Source organism: Scylla paramamosain, chromosome 42 (genome assembly GCF_035594125.1).
Source record: "Scylla paramamosain isolate STU-SP2022 chromosome 42, ASM3559412v1, whole genome shotgun sequence".
NCBI lineage: Eukaryota > Metazoa > Arthropoda > Malacostraca > Decapoda > Portunidae > Scylla > Scylla paramamosain.
This window is the reverse complement of record NC_087192.1, coordinates 432,509-450,000: the sequence shown is the minus strand read 5'-3', so window position 1 is coordinate 450,000 and position 17,492 is coordinate 432,509. Positions and strand designations below refer to the sequence as shown.

General features: G+C 39.6%; 2 protein-coding genes across 14 annotated transcripts in view; both read right to left on the bottom strand.

Moving 5' to 3' along the window:
- The window catches only part of LOC135093252 (type-1 angiotensin II receptor-associated protein-like), a 15,604-nt gene extending 9,288 nt beyond the window's left edge, over positions 1–6,316 (bottom strand). For 2 of the 3 annotated variants that reach the window (XR_010263269.1, XM_063992318.1), the window contains exons 1-4: positions 6,186–6,316; positions 5,418–5,579; positions 5,068–5,102; positions 515–626 (exon numbers count right to left, since the gene is read on the bottom strand). Coding sequence is in view for 2 of the 3 variants with exons in the window: in XM_063992318.1 (XP_063848388.1) it covers positions 515–626; positions 5,068–5,102; positions 5,418–5,456 (186 nt within the window). In the remaining variant the exon portion in view is untranslated. Of the gene's footprint in view, positions 1–514; positions 627–5,067; positions 5,103–5,417; positions 5,637–6,185 lie in introns of those variants that run through there. The other variant, XM_063992320.1, reaches the window with a different exon arrangement.
- Positions 6,317–10,386: 4,070 nt separating this feature from the next.
- The window catches only part of LOC135093246 (tyrosine-protein kinase CSK-like), an 80,370-nt gene continuing 73,264 nt past the window's right edge, over positions 10,387–17,492 (bottom strand). For all 11 annotated transcript variants that reach the window (XM_063992293.1, XM_063992294.1, XM_063992297.1 and 8 more), the window contains one exon: positions 10,387–16,949. In XM_063992293.1, the coding sequence (XP_063848363.1) occupies positions 16,863–16,949 (87 nt within the window). In that variant the 3' untranslated portion in view covers positions 10,387–16,862. The remainder of the gene's footprint in view (positions 16,950–17,492) is intronic.

The window sequence follows — 17,492 nt, the reverse complement described above, 5'->3', positions numbered from 1 at the left end:
GACTGCAGAATAACACCTGATGGGCCACAAAAAAATGTTCTAATCTATTTTTTTTACAGCTGCTCTTCAATATGTAATGGAAAAGGTTCTTCAGCATACTTTTCCATAAGGATTGAATACAGACTGACCATCAATAAATATTTCAGCATCCTTGGCTCTAGAACTATCTTGAATGTGCATAACACTTACAAATGCATAGTTAATTCCTAATTTACATATGTCGCATCATGCTCAAATAACAGGACCTTCCCGTACTTGAAAGTAATGTATTACTAACAAACAGTTACATACACTCATGTCCCCCATGGGAGGCTGTGCCATTCTGATGTGTGTATACTGATGTGGACCTCAAGTATGGCCATCCATTAAAAGAAATCTTGCTAATTTTTATACATAATCTTTGAAGAATATTATCAAATTCAAATCAATTACCAATAAATAATGGAACGATGAAACATGAGGGCACTAGCTGTAGAATGACAGGCAACAGACAGTGTGTGCTGCTGTGACTCACCATGAGGGGCGCCTCCTCACTGTCCCGGTGCAGGATGCTCCACAGTACCAGGAAGAGAAATGCACCATTGTACACCGTGGCACCGCCTGTGAAGCAGGTGCTGTACTGACTCCTGCAATGAAGGGAGACATGTTCTTTAATATCCTGGAGCAGCTACATGCCACACCCACCTTCTCTTCCTCTGTGACACACTGCATAACAGCCAACACGGATAGAACTACTGCCACTTAATTCTTTGAAAATGGAAGTGAACATGCTCATGTAATATCTCAAAATAAATTTATGAATGTTTCTGAACAATGATAAGTTTAATGATCTCTTCATAGTGACAAAACAATTATGTTGACTATTTTTAGAGAATTCAAATAAACTAAAATAAAAAGATAACTGAAGAAAACCAGCACCAACACTTCATAACACAAACAACAGATCAGAGGGTGATCTGTAGATGAATCCAACAGCAAGTGGCTATGAATTTTTTAAGCTTTACAGAATTTAACACATCAGCAACATTTATGATACATTACGCATCAGGAACACATCAGTTCCTTTCAACACCAAGCTACAGGAGAGTAAAGCAGCATTGCTCAGAGACAAGTAGTGTTTTTATAACAAGCATTGTAACTATCCTATCACACATAAGGAACCCAAGCCAATGGTGTACTGAGATGACCAGGTAAAGAGAGTACACTCATGCCTACTAATTTTTCCCCTTCATGGAAGACAGTCAAAACCAATCAGTTCTAGGCATTTGTTCAGGCAAGCCAGCCCCTCTCCCCCCCCCACAATACCCCACTTCCTTCCACACACACACACACACACACACACACATGGCTCTTTAAATTATTCCAAACAACATTTACACTGGATATGCGGGAGGGCAGGCAAACACCCAGAACTGACTGGCCTTGACTCCAGCTTCTAGATTGGAGAAAAATTTGGTATGAGTGTACATGATAAACCAGCATCAAAACTTAACACTCAAATATATAAAGTGAATATGTGGCACAGCATCACAGAATTTGGTAATAATCTCAACAGAATATGGCCAGGTGTTTGAATGGCAAAAAATCTAATCCTAGACAGGTTGATACGTGATTTCAGAATAACAGATAAAGCAGCAAGCCATGGCAGGCGGGTATGTACATATTATGTAATATCTTCAATATATAATTTTTGCAAAAGGGACAGGCATCCGTATAATCTGTCTTATTCCTCTGACTTTGAAAATTCCAGAAAATATATTACAGTGTAGGTACAATAAATGCAAAAGGAACTGGCATCCATATGGTTCATCTTATTCCCTTGACAAAAGAAAAAATCCAGAAAATATATTACAGTGCATGTACAACACATTCACAATATCAAGAGACTACTTCTCCCAGACAACTGTGAAGAAAACAGAGAGAATTGTGAAGAGGTGAAGTGGGTGAAAAGCAACATAATTAATCATTATGTCTATACTCCAAAGAAGAAAAGTAGAGTCTGTAAAGAAAGTGTTATGTGAATAAAACTGAAGGTCCTAATAGGAGAGGAAGACTACTTGGAAGGTGGAAGAATGCGGTAGAGTATATATGTATGAAAGGGATGCTGGGAGAGAGAGAGAGAGAGAGAGAGAGAGAGAGAGAGAGAGAGAGAGAGAGAGAGAGAGAGAGAGAGAGAGAGAGAGAGAGAGAGAGAGAGAGAGAGAGAGAGAGAGAGAGAGAGAGAGAGAGAGAGAGAGAGAGAGAGAGAGAGAGCGCACTTATAGGGAAAGGTGGAGGCTACCACTTTGGGGACACTCCTGAAGAAACCAAAGCATGCAACAGATAGATAGTTAGCCTTGCTGCAGAATGCATAATGGCTTCTTTCACAATGTTTTCACAATCTTGTTTGGGAATCATAGGGATCTGTGTCCCCATGATGTTCTCACATGACATAAATATCTTGTTTGTTGGAGTCCCTCTGAGGTCTGGTGTGGGTAGTGGAGAAACCTTTGATAACTTACTGAATATCAAACTGGGTGTCAATAACAGTTGTGTGAAAAATGCTGTTTTTTTTTTATTTTTTTTATGTAAGAGGGGACACTGGCCAAGGGCAACAAAAATCCAATAAATAAAAAAGTCCACTGAGATGCCAGTCCCAGAAAAGGGTCCAAAACAGTAGTCAAAAACTGAAGGATAAGTGTCTTGAAACCTCCCTTTTGAAGGAATTCAAGTCATAGGAAGGTGGAAATACAGAAGCAGGCAGGGAGTTCCAGAGTTTACCAGAGAAAGGGATGAATGATTGAGAATACTGGTTAACTCTTGCATTAGATAGATGGACAGAATAGGAATGAGAGAAAGAAGAAAGTCTTATGCAGTGAGGAAGGGAGGCATGCAGTTAGCAAGATCAGAAGAGCAGTTAGCATGAAAATAGCAGTAGAAGACAACTAGAGATGCAACACTGCGGCAATGAGAGAGAGGCTGAAGACAGTCAGTTAGAGGAGAGGAGTCAAGGAGATGAAAAGCTTTTGATTCCACCCTGTCTAGAAGAGCAGTATGAGTGGAACCTCCTCCAGACATGTGAAGCATACTCCATACATGGACAGATAAGGCCCTTGTACAGAGTTAGCAGCTGGGGGTGGGTGAGAAAAACTGGCAGAGACATCTCAGAACACCTAACTTCATAGAAGCTGTTCTAGCTAGATATGAGATGTGAAGTTTCCAGTTCAGATTATAAGTAAAGGACAGACTGAGGATGTTCAGTGTAGAAGAGGGGGACAGTTAAGTGTCATTGAAGAAGGGATAGTTGTCTGGAAGGTTGTGTCGAGTTGATAGATGGAGGAAATGAGTTTTTGAGGCAATGAACAATACCAAGTTTGCTCTGCCCCAATCAGAAATTTTAGAAAGATCAGAAGTCTGGCGTTCTGTGGCTTCCCTGCGTGAAATGTTTATTTCCTGAAGGGTTGGATGTCTTTGAAAAGACGTGGAAAAGTGCAAGGTGGTATCATCAGTGTAGGAGTGGATAAGACAAGAAGTTTGGTTTAGAAGGTCATTGATGAATAATAAGAAGAGAGTGGGTGACAGGACAGAACTCTGAGGAACACCACTGTTAATAGATTTAGGAGAAGAACAGCGACCATCTACCACAGCAGCAATAGAACAGTCAGAAAGGAAACTTGAGATAAAGTTACAGAGTGAAGGATAGAAGCTGTAGGAGGGTAGTTTGGAAATCAAAGCTTTGTGCCAGACTATATCAAAAGCTTTTGATATGTCCAAGGCAACAGCAAAAGTTTCACCAAAATCTCTAAAAGAGGATGACCAAGACTCGGTAAGGAAAGCCAGATCACCAGTAGGGCGGCCTTGAAGGAACCCATACTGGTGATCAGATAGAAGGTTGTGAAGTGATAGATATTTAAGAATCTTCCTGTTGAGGATAGATTCAAAAACTTTAGATAGGAAAGAAATTAAAGCAATAGGATGGTAGTTTGAGGGATTAGATCGGTCACCCTTTTTAGGAACAGGATGAATGTAGGCAAACTTCCAGCAAGAAGGAAAGGTAGATGTTGACAGACAGAGCTGAAAGAGTTTGACTAGGGAAGGTGCAAGCACGGAGGCACAGTTTTGGAGAACAATAGGAGGGACCCCATCAGGTCCATAAGCCTTCTGAGGGTTTAGGCCAGTGAGGGCAAGGAAAACATCATTATGAAGAATCTTAATAGGTAGCATGAACTAGTCAGAGGGTGGAGGAGAGGGAGGAACAAGCCCAGAATCATCCAAGGTAGGGTTTTCAGCAAAGGTTTGAGCAAAGAGTTCAGCTTTAGAAATAGATGTGATAGCAGTGGTGCCATCTGGTTGAAATAAAGGAGGGAAAGAAGAAGCAAAGTTGGTTCTGGGACACTAAAGTGTCTCATCCCAACAACCTGATGTTGCTAATATAACCAAGTCATAATTTCCTGTTATCAGAGCTTACTGTGGTCACAAATGTCACAAAATGTTTTTCAGACATCCTTTTTGTGAGGTGTTCAGCATCTATCCTACAGAACTCTAATCATGGCCATCCACTTGAAGGAAGTTATCAGGAACAGGCATGATAGAAAACTAGTATTTCTATAAATTACAATAAATGATGAAAAACAAAGCCAACAAAATCCTACTGGCCAGAAGAGATCCCCTATGGCTGAGAGGCTGAAAAGCTGTACTTACATAGCAAGTTATGAATCTAAATTCCTAGCTTTCCTTTTACATTTAAGCTCACACATCAATTGTGATCATTTGTGATTTTTACTGTTACCATTGCACCTTTAACAGTTCTGAGAGTACAATATACCTTCCCACCTGGACTGAAGATTTGAAGCATTGACACATCAATACAACATTCATTATTGACACATGAAATGACAGGCACCCTATACTGAATACCTGAACCGTCATCTGAACACAACTCTGGTCATCTGCAAGAACTGGGTGGCAGGAGGTGCATTAGCAAGCCCACAAACACCAACATATGGAAGGAGGTGACAGGCAACACTGAGACAAGCCATGAGCAAGGGAGCGAGCAATAATAATAATAGAAACGGTGAGGTCATTTACCAGACTATGAGAACGAGGTGGGCCAAGAATATTCCCTGAAAAAGATAAACCGATCACATAATCACTCGTTAAAAATGTATCCGAGTTGGTGACATGCACAGGGAAGGATATACCTGCAGGGAGCAAGGCTGGAGTCATTAATCATCACAAAGAGGAATAAAATCAATGGCATAAGAGTAAATAGACATAAAAAAAGTTAAGTATTAGACAACAAAATTTCCGACGTATGCAATGGTCAATTATGACGCACTTGATCTGAAGCTTCATGTTAATGGCAGAGTCATGTCATGATGATTAGTAGGAGGCAGGAGGGGAGAGGCGAGGGTGTGGGAGGGACAGGGCAGCATTACCTTGAGTGTGAGGGCAGACGGGGGCATGTTCACCTCCATGACTCGGCCTCGTATTGATCAGCGACGCCAACACTTTGTTTAGCTCGCTTACACCACTACCACCGCCGCCACTCAGATGTCACTGCCACCGCTCCTCTCACTGCTCTCCTCACTCCCGCTGGTCTTAAAGCAAGGGTTATATTATAGGATAATTGCAGTAAACCATTACAGTTTCAAAGACTGTTATATTGCCTCTGGTATTCTCTTTGTCACAACACCAGGAAATGTACGGAATTTGGCCTGCAGGAAAAAAGGTTTTGTAGTACCTGATATGCAACTACTACTACTACTACTACTACTACTACTACTACTAGTTGTAGTAGTAGTAGTAGTAGTAGTAGCACAGTAATTCATATCAACACGAGGGAAAATCATACGGAAATTGGACTGTACGAAAAGAAAAGGTCGACAAGTAAGAACTACTACTATTACTGCTAGACTACTTTCACCAATATCACTATCACTGTCCTTTTAAACAGTCTATGATCTGATACGACACTTAATTGAAAATATTAACTACTACTATGGTAATAACATGATAGCAATGATAAGAATGCTAATGGTATTAATAGTGATGGTTTGAATACTACTGGGATACACTATCAGCTACTGCTTACTAATAATGTTTCTTTTACTACTACTACTACTACTACTACTACAACTACTACTACTACTACTATTATTGTTGCTACTGCTGTTGCTATACTAGCTACCTATATACCTACCCACCTGTCTATTTAACTAATATCTGTAGACAGTCACACTCTCTCCAGCTGGCAATCCCCGGGAACAGCGGCAGTAACCAGCCAGACAGCCTGCGAGGAGTCTGCTGGGCTTCCTTGAGACGACCTGTGATAGTGAGACGATTAGCTCAGGTTACGGCGGTCTCCCCTTCTAAGGATCAGCTTTTCTCTCTCTCTCTCTCTCTCTCTCTACACACACACACACACACACACACACACACACATCATTATTATTATTATTATTATCATCATCATCATCATCATCACCTCCCTCATTGTTGCACTAAATTGACCTTCCTCTTCTCAATCCCTAATCTTTAGCCTACACATTGTAAGTAATTTTCTTTTGTTGTTCTGGCACGGTGCATCTGTATAATTGTTGCAGGAGGAATTAAGAGGAGCATATAAATTAACGTATATTCCCCTTCTGTTGCGAATAAAGACAAACTGTACGTGTTTTTTTCATGCACTGGTTTGCGTTTTTTTTTTTTTTTTTTTTTTTGCTTTTTGTATGAATAACCATAGTTAAAGGAGAATAAATAAATAAATGAAGCCGGAAACAAGGCTGAAAAAAGGAAATATACATGATGGATGGATGGATAGATAGATAGATAGATAGATAGACAGACAGAAATGTAAATGAATAAGTAAATCCTAGTACGGAATAGTAGTGTGATTTTTTACTTGTCTATGTGGTGTGCCTACCACACACACAAATACACGCACACTCACGCCTGGCGTGACCTGACGCTGCCGGATATACCCACGCTCCCTTGAAGTCAGGTCAGGTATTCCCGGAGACCGTAAGCAGCTGGGATCCCCTGAGGCCGAGCCACATTCATCTGATGTTAGATGGCGCCGACTGTCCTCAGTTAACGACCGGACTCAAAGATCGAGGCACACACGATCTCCACGCCAACACACACTCTGTACTCACTAAAGTTATTGACATTCCGAGCTAGATAACTCCGTACTTTGTTTTTCAAGTGTCTTTATATACGCATGTATTCATGGAAAGGAGAAAAGATTTTTTTTTTTTCCATCGAGACATTTTTTTTTTTCTTAATATCTAAGGCTATCCCGGGAGTTCTTTTCTGAAAAAAATCGTCACGAATATTTCTTGATTTATTTTTTGAGAATGGCATTCGATAATTGAAATCTTTCTCGATCAAAATCAAGCCGCAGGTATCTATTGTATCCATACTACTTTTCAAAACGGAAAGTTGAAAATTAGTTGAGCTATAATGAAAACACCAGTCATTTTTTTCAGTTTGGATTTATTTAATATCTCCAAAAATAACGATCATATTTCAATGAGACTGAGATTTTATACTAAAGATACAAAGGAATACACACATCAAAAATCAGGAAGATAGGAAAAAAAAAAAAATAAATGTCACCCACTAAGTAACTGGCGGCGCCTCCCCTTACAAGAGCTCCATCCCATTCATCCTCCCATTGCTTCTGTTGCTGTGTTCCTTAGGGCTCCTAAACACCACCTTCCCATAATATTTTATATAACTTTAAGTTTTATGTCTTCCATTCTGTAGTTGATTATTTCAGCTCCATGTAAGCAATGTGACACTAACATTCCTTTCCAGGGACACTTTCCATGATCATATTTGTTTATTTCTCTCCACTCACTATAATTTCCATCATTTTCCTTGCTTTACTTTTAATTTTTCTTTGAGTGTTGCACTCAATTCCTTTTTTTTTTCTTGTTATTCCTATCCTAAAATAGCAGATGCATGGGCCGCTGCTTCCACAGTGAGGGTGTAAATAAACTAATTCCGTGTCTATTTCCTTTTTTTTTTTTTCTATAAATAAATTTAAATACTTTATTTATTTACTGTATATAATGGTACGGTTATTACTAAAACACTCTCCAACAATATTCCTCCTATTTTCATTTTTATATTGATAGTTGTTCTCGTTTGACCCCGGAAAATTGCCGGGAAAGCAGCGATCAGACCCGAGAAGAGTGGTTTCCCAAATGCTCCGGCAATTCACCAAATCCCGGCTGCACAAGCAACCGGGATTGCCCCGTGTAAATTCAGAATTGCCGTGTAAACCCGCCTTAACTCATCAACTGTGCAAGCCGCTGCTCACCTTTCCGCCGCCTGTCCCTTCTTCCCTTTTTTCGTTTCCTCTCCCTTCTTTCGTCTTCAAACCTCCCTCCTCGTCATCTCTCCTCCCCCTTATTTGTCAGAGATAAGGGACAAGGGAGTGAAACTCTCTCTCTCTCTCTCTCTCTCTGCCGGAATGTACTTATAGCCACTGACTCCATGACTGCCATTGCAGCGATCAACAAGCAGGATGGAGAAAACCACTCAAACCCGAGCCATCCGGAAAACAGCAGGAGCCATCCACAACGCGTGCAGAAGTGTAACTCACGTGGATACCATCGCACGTGAGAATCTCAGGAAATGAAGAAGCGAACGCCCTCGCTAAACGAGCAGCCAGTGACGCAACGGTGGCCACAGTCATCCCCAGGACGTTGAATCAGCTGCGAGGAGCAGTGAAAGCCCACGCAGAGGCAGCGACAGCAGGAACAACACGATCAGGGGAGCGAGAGCGTCAGGTGGTTCCGCCAGGTTGCCGCAGGCTGCTCACCCCCAGCCTGACACTCCCCGAGCCGCCTGTGTGAGGTGATGACATGCAGGATACGTCTCGGGTACTGTTGATATAATGCTGAATCTTGATGAGTAACTTTAATATCCTTTGTGGCACTTCGCATGTAGTGCTAATATTTTAATGTTACATTTGATTATTCTTTTATGTGATTATGTTAATGTGTTATATGTTATTGAATGACCTGAGTTGGTCGATAAAATCTTGCTAAAGTAAAGTGAATAGTGACGTCAAAATTTATTGAAAGGTCATTCTGTTTTAATATGTGGTGGAATTCTGGTCTTTCGTTGCCTGCGAGTATCGTTGGAATGTGTTGATTACTGGTTAATAAATAGTGTTAACGTTTCTGAACTGCGTTTGTGGCTTACCCCACTGTGAGAACCCCGGCCTTAACTCTCGGTTACTTGGATTTAAACCTTGTAGTGTTTGTTACATAAAGAATTAGTGCAGTTCCTGCGTAGCCTCTGCCTTCCCGTAAAGGTAAGGAGGGTTATGACAGAGATATGAAAGCTTAAATATGTAGATCTAAGCTTCAAGAGGAAGGTGCCATGTTGGGAATCTAACCCAAGACTTGCACTGAGCATTAAAGCCTAGCACTGACCAATCAGGCAACAAATGCATCTACATGCTCAAGTGGGGCTGTAGGACTTCTATGTTTGGAGACATTACATTTGGGACATTACAGTCCAATGGAAGGTTTGCCAGCATTTAAATAGAAAGGAAATGGATAAAAATGAGCAGATGGATCATGAGTTAAGGTTATGAGGTGAAGTGAGAACATTATGACAGCAGCAAAAGCAGCAATAACAGAAGGAATCAATACTTGCTGGTAATGTCCACATGATTTGTGAAGTCTAGTAGAAACTGAAAGGTTTTTTACATAGGCAAGCAAAAAAAAACCAATCTTGAAAATAATTCACTAAAAAATGGACTTAGGGAAATGACTTAAGAGGAGAAAAGGAAGAAATAATTTAGGAGTCATGCACACAACAAGAAAAGAGGAAAGATAAAAGATGTAAAAATAAAAAAGAATACCATATAATTCCATCATAAGGACTCCAAATATGCAAGGCAGTTGAAAATTAAAGTGACTGGAAGAGAAGACAGTTAAACTACAGCCATGGGAATACCAAGAGCCATCAGGTGTGCAAGCAGCATAGGGGATTGTGTTCAGGGAGCTGACATTATAAGGTGGGAGGTGTGTCGGACAGATCTATGAGTGATGGAAGAATTGATTTTGAAAGGTACAAGCCACAGTAGAAAAGAACAGATGTGTAATGGAAGAACATCTAAATTAGGGAATTGCGTTACTGCACTGATAGATATTTTGATGAACCTGCGGGCTTCTCTATGTCTCTGAGGGTTACTGTTTGAAGTTTTGTTTAGATATTCATGATTTTCCTTACTTGTTACTTCCTCTTGTTTAATCTTTATCAAAGAAAAGGAACTCTTAGTTTAACCCTCACCCCACCCTCCAGATATTGACCATGATTTATGTATGATTTATGTTATGTATGTGAAATCAAATTGGGAAAAGGAGATAAAGGAAAGATCTCTTAAAAAATGTAATGTAATTTATTGTTCTCCAGTTAAGAACTATTAAATAAAATGTCAAAAATTTTAATTTGCTCATAAGAAGCGAAAGTATTTCTCAAGCTTTAACAAAACTGATCCACATCCAAAATGAAATGCATCAATATACCAGTTTACATCTAAAATGTACACTCTCCTTCAAAATATTAATTAGCATATATTATTTTCTTTGTCCACCTTGTACTACAGACATCTGGCTAAACCTAATGACCAGCACACTGCTAGACGAGCACTTACCGGAGGCACACCGCCACTGCTATCGGAGAGAGAGAAAAAAAAAAAAAAAAAAAGGCACCCCTATACTTCTTACCAAAAGTTTGTTGGAGGTGGTGTGTTTGCCTACATGATGCTTCTTGCTACTATATAACACACATCCCTCAACTGTATAATACATTACATTCCAGCAAGGTGTGTTCTACTGATGAGCCACATGCTGTTCTGGACCAAAAAGACCAATACAGGGGTAATATTAACATTTTTTTCAATTTTCAATGGCGGTTCACAATTGCCAGCACTCCTCCCTCCCACAGTAGTGAGTGAATCTTTCCAGTGAGGGCTGATAGCAAGGGATGAGCTTGTATCACTTAACTTGATGTAAAAATGGGCAGCAACATCCTTGAAGCATAGGTCAAATAAAAAAAAACATGACCTAACATTGCCACTCTACATATAGTCCACCAACTGCTGTAGTCACTAAGAGTGTGGCATTCCACCCAACTATCCGTTCACAATACAGTTGGTCAGTTGGTACAAAATGTAAAAACCTTTCCTAGCAATGCTTCCACAAGTGCTCATGATGCCTAGATTCTCAATAACTGTACAATAGGCTGCAAACTTTAACATTGGAAGTTGATGAATTGCTGAAATCACAAATAACCCAACTTTCAAAATAATTACTGATGACTGTATTACATATATATAATTATCTTACTTTAAATACCATTTATATAAAGTGGTTCTGAGTTGTACTGAGCTTCAGTAATCAACTCAAGTTTCTGTCCAGGCAGGACAAGGTGCAAGCCTGCACGAGTCAACTGTAACCTTCAAGACAAGTCCTTGATGCTCTACGGAGGCATCACACCCTCACAATTCTGCTCAATTACAGCTTTATTTAATACCCCTGCTTCTGAGAAATGGTTCTAATTAAGCAACTGATTTTAATGAAAAAGTCACTACATTTTAAAAAAGATATGCAAGCAGGTCCTTCACAGAAAACTCTTGAAGCAGTCAGTCATCCTGTTCTTCTGCCAATCCTTCATATTGGACTAGATGAAATCTCTCCATAACAGGTAAAGCCTCACAGATGAAATATACAATTGGCAGCCTTCACATGGTGTAGATAAAAGAAAAGCTCCCAAAAGCCCCAAGCTTCAGAACCTGGATAAGCAACAAACATCCTAGGAAGACTTAATGTACATATCATGGAATTATTTCCTTAGGTAAGTTTACATTTATGTACCACCTTGATCACACATATCTTGCCTGGTGCTTCAAAAATTGAGGAAAACATACTTCCTACAATCAACATATTAATTAGTATAGTACATTTAATTCTAGCAGAGCAAATAGTGTCACGTTCATTTTACCACCTGTGGCCTGAAATTCATCTTGATGAACGCAAGAGACTTCCATTCACAACACAGTCACAATTCTAGACACAGCCACTTGTCCGGGTTCGCCTCACATGTATGCAAGCACCGTGCACTGCAAGGATCACTCACTTTCTCTCACATGTGGACAATGAACAAGATGATATCAAAGAGGCAGGAAACGTATGAACCAAAATAATCAGTGAGGTCATATCAAGAGTTCTGTGACCAGTATATGTTTGTTAAGCACTTTTCTTTATTATCAAAAATATAAATAAATATAACTCTGTTACCAACATACACCAGTAGTCTTCATGCATCAGTTTCTGGCAAGTGTTGGTTTCCATCAGCCTACTGCACTCTGCAGCACCCTCTGCCGGGCAACATGACTCCCCTTCAAGGGCTTTCACTAGGACACAGGATCCTCAATTCGGGAAGCCCACCGAGTCCGACTGTTTGCCAACTTCTCTTTCGGACTCCACTAAAATATAGTATTTCTATGTACACTTAACAGCTTCCACTTATTATAGTATGGACACTTAATAATGTATTTCAAGCTAAACAGAAAACAAAACTGTCAGCAACATATTACTAATGAGATTATCTACAGCCAATATCCAATTCCCTGAAAATAATTGGAGGCTTTCAGAAGTGCATCAGCCTCCTGTTATCACAAAAGAAAGAGGAAGGGAATCACTGAGAGGAATCTAATGTTGATTTCTGACTTCTGATCATCCTGAGTCACTATGATTTTGGTATTACCAAGTAAAATGTACTACAAGTCAAAGCTTTCTTTCAGTAAGAATTTCAAATTTCATTATGTTTACCAATATGTAGTGATGACATTCCTATGTGGCTCATTCACTGAAGTTTCAATGTCATAAATGATTATGTCTCAACCATAAGTAACCCCATAACATTTCACCAAAACACTCTACTGAACTTTCAAAATGCCTGCAGTCTTGGGCAACCTTCCTTGCTTGACTCAGTACACTGTTCTTACAGCTCAGTTTCCCGCATTAGAGAGCGTTAGCAGTGCGAGGCAGAGCTGTGCACAGTCCACAACCCACAGTGACTCCAGGGAGGACTCTGATCATTGCCATCACCATGTGCTGAGCAGTTTCATTTTTAATCAACTTTTAGGCTTGCACAATGCAATACATAAATTATGGAAAATACATACAGTGCATATTTCTAACAAAAACAATCACTGAAGGAAAGGTCAAAAGATACTTTTCTTTCACCATGGGAAACAAAGCAGAACAAGATTTGCATTACAAAATGGCTAAATTATACTTAGTGATGACAGAAGATACAACCAAATGCTGTCCAGTGGCAGTACCATAACTGACGAGGTTCAATTAAGATGCTTGGTTAAAATTGATGCAGAATTATTACTATAAATGGTGAAGAAAAAAAAAAAAAAAAAAAAAAAAGGCATGGGAGCCTTTCTTTCCAAAAAAGACTGTTACTCTTCTCACCTCAAGCCACACATGGTTCATGCCACTGGTATGCTTTCTAAGAATCAATAAGAGCATTGTGACCATCTGCATTCTATCTTAGCTTTTTATTTCTGACCTACTAGGTTCCCACACTTCCCTAAAACATCATTATCATACAAGACTTGCCATCTGTCGCTAATCTCTCATGAGATTCGGAAAACTGACTGATGTGTAAGAGGAGTGAAATTGAGACATATTGAGGAAATGTTTTCATATAAATGAATTAAAACTGGAGAACAAGAAGAGTAGTATAGCAATAGAAAGCAGCATAAAAGGGGGATATAGCTAGGGTTGATATGATTAATTGGCATTCTGTCCAGCCAAGAAGCACTAGCTAGAGAAGATGTAAGGACTGAATTTTGTTTGAGAGGCTCTGGAACAGCACAGATGTACTCTAGCCAATGGTTATGATGGAGACAAGGGTGTGTAATGTTAATGCCTAATAGAAAGTGAAATACACAAATAAGCAACAGTGGAAGGGTGCAGCTAGTGTATGAATGAAACTATATGTTTGAAAAGATTAGGGCTGGAATACTTGAGAGAGAGAGAGAGAGAGAGAGAGAGAGAGAGAGAGAGAGAGAGAGAGAGAGAGAGAGAGAGAGAGAGAGAGAGAGAGAGAGAGAGAGAGAGAGAGAGAGAGAGAGAGAGAGAGAGAGAGAGAGAGAGAGAGAGAGAGAGAGAGTGCAAAATGTTGAAATGCATGGACAGAAGCATGTAAAATTTTTCTGCTTTGACTATTCTTTGGGGGAAGCTAAAGAACAGACTTCAGAATAGACAGATATAGATAGCTAATATATGCACAAGGTCACAACATCAGGACAGCTGTGACAATAGCTGGCATGAGTTGCTGCCAGCCATCAGCCATTGCTACCCACAGTGAACTAGAATCTTTATTCTTAAATCCCTTTGTCCCTTATTGGGATATTTCCAAAAATCTTAAAAAAAAAAGAAAAAAAAAGATGAATAAAATACAAAACCTCACACTTAAGGAGAAGATACATGTCAGGCTATTGGCAATTATCACCAAGACTTAACATTCCTGTTAGTACTTTAACCTACTGGACGAAGGAAAATATTTTCCATATGACTGTAGCATTTTAAGTGCTATGGCTATGCTAAACTACCTGATGCCTAAGATGATGCTGGGTTATCAAGATGTTACATGATGCATATATTATGAGAATGGCGGTGCACACACACACACACACACACACACACACACACACACACACACACACACACACACACACTGGGAGTGATGTGTTGACAAAATGTTGAATATAAAATGCTTGAAGTAAACCAAAAAAAATTTCCAAAAATTATGATAATATAAAATTTTGAAAATGCAAAGATGAATGACCAACATTCACAGAAAAATATGAAGCTTTAATGATAAAAAAAAACTGACATTTTCAGGTGCAATAAAGAATTAGCATCAATTCTAGTCATTAAACTCACTACAAAACAAACACCAACATAAACAAAGTGTTAGAGACTTGTCTCAAAGCTGACCATGAATTAAGAAAAAGCTTTTTGTTCCTAGACTGACAGGCACAAGAGTGCACCCAGGAGACAAAAGAAATGTGTGGTTGACTCACTACACCTTTCTTCATTCCCAACTAACCATGGTAGTCTGAGCACAAAACCAACTTTATTTGAGGAAAATATGGAGGTGATAAAAATTCACAGCCTCATTCTTTTCCTTCTATTTCTTATGCGGAAGCATGAAAGGCTAATGATAACAAAAGGTCATGAGAATGACACTTTAGAATAATGATTTTAAATGAATTTTTTAAAGAATTTAAGTATATGGTGGACACCAGTCCCAGTGCAGTGTCTGAAACTGTTTGACTGCAACATCTCAACACTGCATGGGACAAAAGCTTGAAAGAAAATTGCATACCTGAAAAGATGTAAAATTTCATTCCTCACATGTGACACACACACACACACACACACACACACACACACACACACACACACACACACACACACACACACCTGCTTCTCACAGCACTGTCAGTCATTGTGTCTTCACTATACGTCCAACTTGCATATTAACTCTCTTGTTCCCAGATCGAGGAACAAAGTTATAACAAATGGAAAGCTTGGAGCACAAGAGTACTAGGCTTGATATGTTCTTCCACAAAGGTAGAGGACGGAGGCTCCTGCTCCTGCTATGGAGTGATGTGAACTCCTGGTAGTGTGAAGATGTAGAATTGAGAATATATTGTAAGGCCCAAACTGCAAATACAAACTTCTCAGCAATGTCACATTTAACAGAACCATTTTTTGATGCCTTTTTTTTCATTGGATCATATGAAATTTATACTTTTGATGCATTTTGTGATAATCTTACACTATACTTTTTGATGCAATGATATTTTCATGATGTCTCATATGACGTACTCTCTTGATGCACTCTTTTTTGACAACATCCTCTGTCATGCTTCTCTCATAATGCCTCTTACACTCCACATTTCATACCACAGAGCATACAATAAACAACTACAAACAAAACACTAAATAACTTTTCACACATGGACCCTGTCCCTCCCTAACCAACCCATCACATCTGAGCTCAACCCAATCCAATATAACCTCCTCATTCTATAAAATAAGACAGACACACACACACACACACACACACACACACACACACACACACACACACACACACACACACACACAAACAATTGCATGTGAGAATGTGAGAACAAGCACCCAGTAATGGCCTCAACGTAATGCATGAGGAGTTACACATTGATATGTTGCACATCTCGGGAAGCAACATGAGGCCTGGACATGAAACACCAACTTATATGCTGCAGCAGCATGTAGCCACCAAGCCTGCCATTGCCTGGGGACTGAGGCATGCGGACAGTGCTGAGGACACAACACTCTCACTTGGGACATGACGATGGATGAACAGGGCGCTGCTGGCTGGCTGGCTGGTGGGTGTGGGGGGTGGTGTGGAGGGACTGGTGGTGTCCTGGGCTGTAATACCTGACAAGTTTTTGTATTTTGTTTTGTTATATTTTTGACGTGACAAGGAGCCGCGTCCAGCAAAGCGTCATGGTGGGGTGGGTGTGCTGGAGCGACGCTGATACAAAAATACAAAATAGGAAAAAAGAAACAAAGAAAAATGATATCCCACTACTTCCATTACAATCACTTGATCTCTCTTTCTCTCCCTCTCTCTCACACACATGCACACAAACATGCATACACCCTAACTGGCATGATACGTATAATTTCCTTTGCTACAACAACTTGAACACTACACTGGAGCTATCATCTTCAGCTATGATTGGCACCATATGAATTCACTTAGGCGCCCGGGCCTGGTCATGTCAGGGTGGTGAGGTGCAGCTGAGTCAGGCGCTTCGACACCTCATGGAAACTTGGCCGCTTCTGAGGGTCTAGATCCCACGCCTGAAATGCACATCTTGTTGTTATTGCTGTTGTCATTAGTATTGGTTGGAGACTCTTTCTATGTGCTTTTGTGTTTTTATTAATTCTTTTATCTATTTTTTTTTTTTTTTGGTACTTTTTTTTTGTCTGTCTTTACCTCTGATGTGAGTTGAAGGTGTTTCTTATGGTTTCTTAACCTACCAAGTATCATGTCTGTATATGAGCATATACATATATGGAAATATAAAAATCCACTTAATATTGTACAGCTTTCAAACTGTAATGCCTCTGGAAATAATGTTTTCTTGGCTTCTTGATTTTTTTATAGCTTAAAATATATAGTCATGCTATATTTATACTGATATATAATTACACTCTGAGAGGCACAACAAAAGCTGCATTTTTCTGCAATAAGAATCTCAAGTGGCAACACTCCTGTAAACATTATCATAATAAAACAAAATAAAGAAATCACAACAAAATGCTACTTAAAGGAAATTAAACTTAAAACCACTTTCAGAAGTAACTATTGTAAAAAAAATCTGCATTGTTTCCCATTTGGTA